The 10,470-nt window shown below is 39.9% G+C and overlaps 1 protein-coding gene across 1 annotated transcript; it reads left to right on the forward strand.

Moving 5' to 3' along the window:
* Positions 1–7,727: 7,727 nt before the first annotated feature.
* LOC105930469 (mesoderm posterior protein 1) lies at positions 7,728–9,222 on the forward strand. The gene is made up of 2 exons (XM_012868700.3): positions 7,728–8,858; positions 8,959–9,222. The coding sequence occupies exons 1-2, from the start codon at positions 8,145–8,147 to the stop codon at positions 9,010–9,012; spliced, it is 768 nt and encodes a 255-aa protein (XP_012724154.2). The 5' UTR covers positions 7,728–8,144; the 3' UTR covers positions 9,013–9,222.
* The last annotated feature ends 1,248 nt before the right edge of the window (positions 9,223–10,470 follow it).

A 10,470-nucleotide genomic window follows, 5' to 3' on the forward strand; every position in this document is an offset into this window, starting at 1 on the left:
TATTTTAGCATATTATTGTTTTACAATGTCTGTTAGTATAGTTGTAATTAAAAATACATGAAATATGTTGATTGCCCTTTTAAAAGGTTTGAGAATCACAATCCTGCATAAATGGACAGAGCTAATTTTAGTTAATTGTGAAATCATACAACTCATTTATTAAATATTCTGGAATAATGCATGCTTTAGCTGTACTGGAGGCAGCCTCATTTTAATTCTTGCTAAAAACTCTTTTTAAAAATCTTGAATCAATTCATTAGATCTGTTTTAACATAATATATGATTTAGTTTTATGTTTAAAATTTAAAAGGATTTATATAAAATCAATGTGTTATTGTGAATACACCATAAAACATAAGAGTATCAGGGGTTATACCTGAATCTCCCCATTGTGGGACAATGAAGTTATTTCTATTCTATTCTTTTAAACTGAAAATGATTTAAAAGGTTTATTAATATTTTGAGCATCAACGCTAACATGTAGTGTCAAACTTAAAACAATGAAACTCGGATTACTGGAGTGGTGGATTACTTGCTACGCATTAAACACTGAGTAAATGGAGACCATTCACATAAAAACTAAAAGATACTTTTAATTTTATCTTCCTTATCGTAATCAGCACTGTTTTCCTACTTCTTTAACTTTTTGAATGAACTTGCATATTCAAGTATTTCCTTGAAGCACAGTTACATTTTTTTAAGACAGGTCACAGCGAGCAGAACATGTTCATTCCCATGTCAGAGGCAGTCGTGTGACGAGAGGACTTGTAAAAACATGGCAGCACTAAAGTGTGAGCAAGTACCGGTAGTAGGAAGATGTGTTTACTCTGCCTGAGGTGTGAGAAACACCCAGCTCATCTGTCCAACAAGCTTATCAGGGGGTCTGAGGACTGAAAGATGTTCCCTGAGATTAATGTATATCCGTCTTGACTTAAATTTAACTTCAGTATTGTCGTGTTGGACATTAGGTTTAAGGGTTTTGCCAGTCATTATTTTCTCATAGTTGGATATATAAAAAAAAGTATTTACAGTTGTTGAATATCAGAACTCTACAAAAATCATCTTTTAATTATTATTCTGATTCTATTTAATTGCAGGGGGGGGGGGATTTGTTCAGATTTTCTGCAAATAATGCATTTTTTTTCACTGGGTTGAAATCTGCTGTCCACCCCTGGCTGACCTTTCCAGTGCCAGCAATGTTTCACACCTAGGGTGCAAAATGTGTCCCCCAGTCCTGGCTCCCCACCCACGGAAATATGTACGCGCACAAATAGAGGTTACACAATAACACAATGAGGCTGACAGAGATAACCATACTTCACTGATTACATTTGCGATAATGTAAGGATGAGTTGATGCTTTTCAATAAGTTTTATTTTAGTTGATGTGTCTTGTGTTAATTTCAAAGTCGCTCAGGCCCCGCTAAAATGTGCAGGCAAAACAAATACTTTAGCCCACAGAGCTGAGCTGTTATTAATAGCTTGTTTTGAATAGCGAAAACTCTAAATCTATACATCAGTTTTAAAGCCTAAAATCTAGTTGTAATGAGTACAAATGTGGACATTCAAGCAAGAATAGCAAAACAAACATGTAGCATTAGATTATTTCTTCATTAATCTATGTTTTAAGGATATATTTGGAAAAGGTCACATGATAAATATCCTCTGTTGGATCCATAGAAGTTATTTCAGACATTAAATTATTGTCTGAAAAATATTCTGTCAATTACAATCGACACATTTTCAAATAGGCTAGTTTGGGATGAACGGTGCTTAACCCTGTGGCCACAGAAAGTGAAGCTAGACAGTTTTAGTAATTTTCAGTCCAGCAATGGTGCATTGTCTTTGAAAAAAAGGGTACAGTTTTGGACTGGAATAGCAGTCCAAAGTAGAACTTTTCAAATTAAAAAGACAAATAACCTCACCATCTTTGATATCTAGGGTAAAAATCCACCTTAGCCTAAGAGTAGTGGCACCTTCAGTGACAAACAGCTTATGGTGATATAAACTGTCAGTTTTATCTCATTTAATCTTTAGCTCAGCAAAAACTGGCCAAATTCTACTGGAAAATGTTCATACCCCTTGAACCTTTCCCCATTTTGTCTCAAAAACAATTAGAAGTACTTTGGGCTGTGTCTCTACATTCTCCATGTTTAGAGTCATCATCCTCTTGGTTGGTAAACTTCCACAAAGGTCTCAAAACATGTGCAGATTCTACCAGGTTTTCTTCCAGGATTGGCTTATATTTAGCTCCGTACATCTATGTGCAGCATTAGTTTTCATGCTAACACAGTTTAGCATGTCGGTCAGAAAGTAAAAAAAAATTCTGGCCTCATCTGACCAGAGCACCTTCATGATTGCTGTCCTCCCTTCATGGCTTGACAATCTGCAGAGGTTTTTTTTCCTAACAAGGGCTTTCTCCTTCCCAGTATTTAAGATATTGGGGAATGTTGTATTTTTGTTGAAGGTATTTCAGAAGCAAAGGTTCCATCTGAATACCTATATCAGGACTCTTTAGCCAAAGCAGAAGTGTGTCAGCGGTCACAATGAATAAGTGCTGTCTGAATAGAGCAGTCAACAAGGAAGGAGGTAGGAAAAGGAGCTTGTATGCTTCCTCTCGCGGCTAGTTTAGCCTAGGAACTTTGTGATGTCCCTTACCAGCGATAAGGAATTCGAAGATCAACTTCATTGATGAGCTAGAAAGCAAGCTCAGCTTCTGAGAATGGCAATGGGGGCTGGTGGCAGTTCATGTAAAGATGTTCATTTCTTTGTCTGACCTAGTGCGATTGCCGTAATAAACAATATGCTTCATTTAGAGCCGACACTGTCTTGACAAAACCATAATGTACTGCAGGTTTGAAACGGACTTCAGCTACCTACAGTCTTACAGCAGTGTTATCTCATACAGTTGCGGGTCAGTCAGTTTGGATAGTCAGTTGTTGAGCTGCATTGTAGGGATCATGATTACAGTATTTTTGAGGTCTGTTTGATGTAGAATCACTGTTTCTGTCCAAAGATAAATAAAAAATCCATTGTATGCTATGATATCATGACGCATCATGTACATGTGGCATGCAGGGTCCTATATTTAACAAAAACAAAGTACAAAGTGTAAGAAAACTCTAACCACACTTTACATTATAGTGCATTTAAAAAAAATAAAAAAATCAAACACACAATATCTGTCGATTTCTGCCAGTGCAGGGAGCGACTTAGAGGTTAACGTGGGGTCGAGGGTACTGAGGAGGCCCAGACAGGTGGCAAGTAGCCGAGCCTGTGAGGCTGCTGTGGGTGGGCGTCCACCCGGAGGTGCCAAACTCCCAGCCAGGCTCTCACAGCCTCACCTTGGTCGGGATGCCTAAGAGGGTCGAGCTGCGGGTTCAGCTCTGGTTCACTCTGCCCTCAGTGTGACACAGTGTACACATAACTCTAAACCAGTGAATGGTACTTAGTATGGTAGCGTAAAACCTTACAATATTAATCTTAATCCTCCGAACCACGGGGGCAGCTATAGACACTGATTTCTACATACATCCAACCCAAACCTATAATCCTCAGAAAATTTCTCAAGAAGAAAACTAGGCAGAATCATTATGAACCCAAACAGAAAATAAGTTATCAAATGAACAGACCATGGGGTCAGAAATGGAGCTTCATGAAATTATTTCATTCCTTTGTAAACCCACCTTATTATTTAAACTATTATTACATTTATTGTGCACATCCGAGTAACTAGATTGTATTTCTGGTGAAAAAAAAAACATCTCTCTGCGTTTTCTCAATTTCACTCCAAAGATGCTCCAATAGAGCTAATGCAATAAATTAAGCTTTCAGTTAACAGTTGTGTCTTTCATCTAAAAAAGTCAGATCATTCTACCAGCTTTTCTCCATTAAGAAGTGTGGGACGATGGGGAGAAAAGTGGGGTTACCAGTCCGGGGCTCCGGCTTCTCACCACTAAGGTGTGAAGTGACGCCTCCAGACTCATCAGTTCTCAGCAGTGTGAAACCCTCACACCTCTGTTCTAATTGGATAATATCAGGCTTCATTAACCCTCATCATACAGGTTTTACATTTATAATTATTTATTTCTTCCGTTTAATCCCCACAAGCATAAAACAGGGGGGGGGGGGGGGGGGGGGGGGGCAGAAGCGCGAAGTTCAACCCCATGTTTGGGCGAGATGGAAGCTCGTGTCTTGGTTTTTCTGATTGCTATTGTTGGTAAGACATGGTGGGATGTCCATTAGAGAACATCATCAGATTAAGCAGATGGTGTCAGGTTCAAAGTTGGAGTGAAAAGAGGTCAAAGGCAGAGGAAATTTAATCTCCTCATTCTTCAGCATGGTGGTAGAGATTTTAATTCACAGCTTGTGAGCAGCATATGCATTGCTTTGCCTGTTAAAGTAGTATGGTGTCTCTTTAGTAGAAACAAAAGCGCCAACAATCTGGTTAATAACTTTTATCTCTGTACATCCATCCTTACTTTAGTTTAGATGTATTCCACCGTCTGGATCCTTTTAACAAGCTCAGCATCTGTCCTGCTTTGCCACAAACCTTTTGTAACATGAAAATGTTTATGTAGCTCCATGGTGTGTCCAGTTCATTTGTTCTAGCTCATGCTGGGAGTAGGAAAGTCTTTGCTAGGATGCTTACCTCCGAAACCAAATGTTCTGACATACTGATAGTAATCAGATGGGATTTTGGTGACGCTACCAATCCTACCTCAGAGCACCAGGTTTGTTCTGTTGACTGTTTCAGAGAACTGCATGCATACTTTTCTGTGTGAGCCGAATATGAACAGGGACCAAACTAAAAAAAAAATAACTTTACATTATTTTTCCTGTGTCCAAGCTATTTATAGTTTCTTAACTCTGTGACGTTTTCCCTCATTAAATCTTGTGTGCGATTCCTTGCAAAAGTCTTCACACCCCTTGGAGATTTATGGAGTTTGTTAGATTATGATGCATTTTTTTTATTTTTTCAGTTAATAATTGAAAAATGCACTGCAAAAAGGGAACTCAAAATAAGTAAAATGTTTTGCACAGAGATACCCAAACTTTGCTGATTTTTGCACTTAAAATAAGAACAATTCATCTCCATCATCTTATTTCAAGTGCAGGGGTAAAAATACTCATCCCATTGGCGAATAGTCTTACTTATCTGCTCAAATCAGGGAAAAATACAACAATTTCAAGAACATTTTACTTAATTTGAGTTCCCTTTTTGCAGTGTGGGACACACATTTGAAGTCAATCCTCTTTACTCCAGTACCCCTAAATAAAATTCTGCCTTCAGACCAACGCTAATTAAAAACAAAACAAAGTCCACCTCTTTGTAACTTAATGCCAGTAAAAAATACAGCAGTTCAAAGAACATTAGTATGCAAACAGCATCATAAAGACCAAGGAACACAGCAGATGGGTCAGGGATAAAGTTGTGGGGGAAGTTTAAAGCAGATTTAGATTGTAAAACAATATCCAAATGTTAAAATTCCTTACAGAAGTCTGTTTAAGCCATCATCTGAAAAAAGTATTGAGCAGGGTAGCTGCCAACCTACCAATACATGACCGTTCAGCTTTACAAGCTGGCCAAGGAAAACAAAAGAGAAGCAGACAAGATGTCTGTCTCTGGAGGAGCTGCAAAAATCCAAAGCTCAGGTGTACATTGACAGGACAATTATTGGTCTTACGCTGAACAAATCTCTCATTGACGGAATATTGGGCAGACCAAAGCCACTGCTGAAGCTGGAGGAAGCTAAACAGTCCTAGAAGAAAACGTGACTGCTAGAAGAGAGAAGAGACTAGGGTGGAGGTTTGCCTTTCAGTAGAAAAACAACCCAAAACATACAACCAGAGCTAAAAAGTAATGTTTTAAGTCAAAGCACATTTGTGTTAAACTGGACGAGTCAAGAGACAAAGTCCAGCCTAAAGTCAAACTGACGATTTGCAGCAAAGCTTGAAAAATTATTTTCGCAGAAACTTTCCTTCTTGTCAGACTTAGCCTAAACTATTTTGCAAACAAGATTGGTTACAACTGTGAGTTTCTACTACAAAAAAAGGAACTAAAAATGAGTAACATTTTCATGAAATGAGTGTATTTGTCCTTGATTTGAGCAAGCAATTTTAAATGATTTGCCAATGGAATAAGATTTTTGCTCTTAAAATAGGAACAAGTCATTGCCATCATCTTATTTCAAGTGTAGTAGTATATCTAATTAGCCTATTTTTGGAGTTAAAATACTCATTCATGGATGGATGGATGGATGTTTATTTCTTACAAAAAGGCAAAGTGGGCGAACTAGAGAAAAATCTAAATCAAATCAGTATTTGGTGTTACTACCCTTTGCCTTCAAACCCACAATTCTTACAGGTACATTTGCACAATGTGAGGAATTCTGTAGGACTGTATCAACCAAATAACTTAAACAGGTGCTAACGCTCATAAAATTAACCTGTAGGTTAAAACACATTAACTGAAACAGAAACAGCTGTGTAGGAGGCTTAAAACTAGGCGAGGAACAGCCAAACTCTGCTTCCCAGGTTAGGTTGTATAAGACGGTTTCATGTCACAGATATGTCACACTATGGCAAGACTGAGCAAACCAACAAGACACAAGGTAGTTGTCCTGCAATGGCAAAGTCTCTCCCAGGCAAATATATCAAAGCAGATCGGTGTTTCAAGATGGATTTTTCAAGATTTTTTTGAAGAAGCACAAAGAATCGTACAACGTTGAGTATCATAGATGCAGTGGCGGGCCAAGGAAACGGCAGATGAAAAACACATTAAGCTTAATTTTCCTTTGAAATCGGATTATGTCCTGCAGTGCCATCAGCTCACAGCTGGTAGAAATTAGTAGGACCCAGGTACAACCATTTACTGTCTGGAGAAATCTGCCCAGAAGTAGCCTTTGTGGAAGAGTGCAGCCAAAAAGACATACCTCGGACATGGAAAGCAGCACAAGCAATTCAACTATGCAGAAAAACAGGAACTGGGGTGCAGAAACATGGCAGCAGGTGATCTGGACCGTCAAAATCTGTAGCAGAAGGCAGTTTGAGTAACAAAGGGCTGGAGAGCTGTACAATAATATCTGCAGGCAACAGTGGAGCACGGTGGAGGTTCCTTGCAAGTTTGGAGCTGAATTTCAGCCGAGTTGGAGATTTGGCCGGGATTGATGGCGTTCTCCACTCTGAGCAACACAAGCAGATACTTATCCATCATTCAACACCACCAGGGAGACGTTTGATTGGCCACTAATTTATTCTGCTACTGTGCGCTAAAGAATCGAGAAGAATGGACGCTGCCTTGAAGGCCGAGGGTGGTCACACCTAATATTGATTTGATTTAGAGCTTTCTTCTGGTCATCCACTGCATTTTCTTGATTGATTAAATTAAACTATTAACACTTCCATTGTTAAATTCATAGACATAGAGTTGCACTGAAAGATTTCTGTATATAATAAAGGGCTGAATATGAAAGTGTGCCACAGATTTGTAAAAAGAGTTTGAAACCATATATCCTTTTTTTCCCCCCATTTATGCACTACCCTGTGCTTGTCTATAACACAAAACGCCAATAAAACCCTCTTGGGATTCACAAAATGTGAAAATCTGCAAAATCTATTATTACTTTTGCACGGTACTGTGTGTACTCAGAAAGACGATTTCTGTGTTCTACTTCACGTTTTTTAACTGTTGGACTTGAATATTTCCAAAATGAACCAAAGAGAAGGGAGTTCACAAACAAGCCATCAAACATGTGCAGAATGCATCTGGCTTCCTGGTGAGACAAAACCCAGAAAAAGTAAAAAATGTTTGTTGCTTTCAGCAGGAGTCAAAATTCACACTTCCACTCCTGGAGCTGGACTTTCCCAGAGCAGAGGGAGAGACAGAGGAGCCTGAGACGAGCCACAGGGTCCCACTGCTGGAGCCTGTGTGTGTGTGTCTGTGTCTCTGTGTGTGTGTGTGTGTGTGTGTGCGCACACTCAGGGGCTGTGGCCTCTGCTTTAGACAGCGTGTAGTCAGAATCTGCAGAGGTGTCACTTCACACCTCTGCGGCCTGGCCTGGACTTATAAACCAGTGGAAGAGAGCGGAGCAGCACTCACAGCTTCCCAGTCTTCCAGTCAGACCACTGAGTTTCTTCCACAACATGGATACCTCCTCTGTCCCTCTGCTCGACTACAGCCTGCAGTACCAGTGGTCCTCCGACACGGACCTTTCCGGCATTTCGTCACCGGAGACTCTCTCGCCCGTCCTTTCCATGGACTCCAGCCTCTCGCCGTCCTACCGGCAGCGTCCACAGTCCACTCCCAGAGCGGCCAAGTGCCTCAAGTCCTCGCCGTGCTCCCCGTCCGGACGTGGCCGCAAGTCAGGCCGGACCTCCAGGATTCGCAGCAAGCAGAGGGAGAGTGCCAGCGAGAAGGAGAAGCTGAGGATGAGGGATCTGACGAAGGCTCTGCACCACCTCAGGTCCTACCTTCCGCCTTCGGTGGCACCTGTCGGGCAGACCCTGACGAAGATAGAGACTCTGCGTCTCACCATCCGCTACATCTCCTACCTGTCGGCTCAGCTGGGCCTCAGCGAGGAGGCTTTGTTTCAGAGGAGGGAACAAGTGGACACCTCAGCCAGTGACCCTTCTTCTCCTGACGTCCTCAGCTACTTCCAAAATCCCTCCGCTGGAGATGCTATGCAGGACCAGAACCTCTACTCAGGCCTGTGTTACAGCCAGAACAGACCACTGCATTCTGGGCCATGTAGTTTTGGAGTGAATACGTTACGAATGCAGTACAGTGAAGGCCCTCAGGGAGACGTGAGCAAGGACAGGGTTCTGCAGTCGCCACCAGCATCCCTTCCCTCCTGTCAGGTTTGTAAACATTTACTCCACTCATTTGACTCTTATTTATTTGTGCAACAACATGTTTTGTCCAACCTAATTCATTCGCTGTCTCTCTTTTTTGAAACAGATGTGTGGTAAAGACTTCTGCACCCCGCTGGTTCCAAGAGATTACTGGGGCTGATCTCTCGGTCGCTGACAGCTGACCGACAGACAACAGACTCAAGCTCCGCCAGCGGTTTTACTGCCTCATTGTGAATCCAGTAACTTATTTTTAGAAATATATGCTTTTCTACCTTTTATTTATTTTTGTCCTATTAAATACACCGTGTAAATATACGACTTACAGCATTTTTTTATATTCCCTCTATTTATAATAAACCGTTGAAATGCATTGTTGTGTTGTCTTTCAAAGTCTTTCTCATTTTCTGTCAAACAGGTTGGACTGAAGTGAGCACTTGGCATCGTTAAAACTAACCCTAATTAACAAAAATAATAATGCTGTGCTGCTGTGCATTTTATCATAACCGACTGTAGTGTTTAATCTAAAACCTAAGCCTTAAATATGGCAGCATGCATCTCTTACTATGTCAGCTTATAAAGGGGTAACCCCAGCGCCCACCCACCCCCGGTGCTCATTAAGAGTAAGTAGATTTGCTTATTGCAAAATCCTCCATAACTTTATACAGCTATTAGCTTTCCCTGTGGATTAGCTGCAAAGTCAACAACTACATTCAAGTGGCTGGATTTTCTAATATAGAGAACATTTGAATTAGACTATCACGTGTTACATTTAGGGTGAGATTGGATTGTCATTGGATTTAATCTTTCTATATGATTGCATTATATTTATATGAACTTGATTTGCTGCGTTTTTCTGTATATTTACAACTGAATTGGACCTTTCAAAGTGCTTAAGATTAAAATAGTTGTGCATCAGCGCTTATTATCTAAATTGCATTGAATACTGATAAATAGCAGATAATTTCTAACTTGTCATAAACAGAAACAGACATTTCCAGCGTTAATTCTAGATTTTTTATGAGGCTATATTCCTCTAAGAACAAATTATACCAGACACATTATCAGACAGTGTTTGGGGTTTAATGTGTCAGACGTCAGAGAGACCTAACATAAGAGTTTGAATGACAAACAAACTGATCTAAACCATAAATGTCACTTCCTCTCAACAACAGCTGTAGTAGTCCAGCTAGTAGAGAACTGTTTTTGTATTGAAACTACTTTCTCTATTCGCACCATAAAATAACTTCAACATACCATCCTAGAACATGAAAGCTATATGTATTGATTGATTTAGCATTTATTTTACATTTGGTTATGTTACAACAGCCAACCTAAACTTCTGATTTTTTTTTTAAGATTCTAAGTGATGAAGTAACTCAAGTTGGTGCACAATTGTCAAGTAGAAGGATAATGATCCATGGTTTTGAGCACTTTTATAAATTAAAAACTAATAAGTGTACCTCGAATTTGTGTTTAGTCTCCTAGACTACATACTTTGTAAAATAAATAAATAACAAATAAATAAATAAAAACGTTGCTGCAATTACAGCTGCAATCAATTTGGAGAGGAATAGTTCAGGTTCAGTCAGACTGGATAGTGAGTCTCTGCACATCAATT

The sequence above is a fragment of the Fundulus heteroclitus genome, chromosome 4 (genome assembly GCF_011125445.2).
Source record: "Fundulus heteroclitus isolate FHET01 chromosome 4, MU-UCD_Fhet_4.1, whole genome shotgun sequence".
Taxonomy (NCBI): Eukaryota; Metazoa; Chordata; class Actinopteri; order Cyprinodontiformes; family Fundulidae; genus Fundulus; species Fundulus heteroclitus.

Coding starts and splice junctions, on each gene's coding strand:
- LOC105930469 (XM_012868700.3), top strand. CDS start 8,145: ATGGATACCTCCTCTGTCCCTCTGCTCGACTACAGCCTGCAGTACCAG. Junction 8,859..8,958: donor CATCCCTTCCCTCCTGTCAG/GTTTGTAAACAT, acceptor TTTTTGAAACAG/ATGTGTGGTAAAGACTTCTG.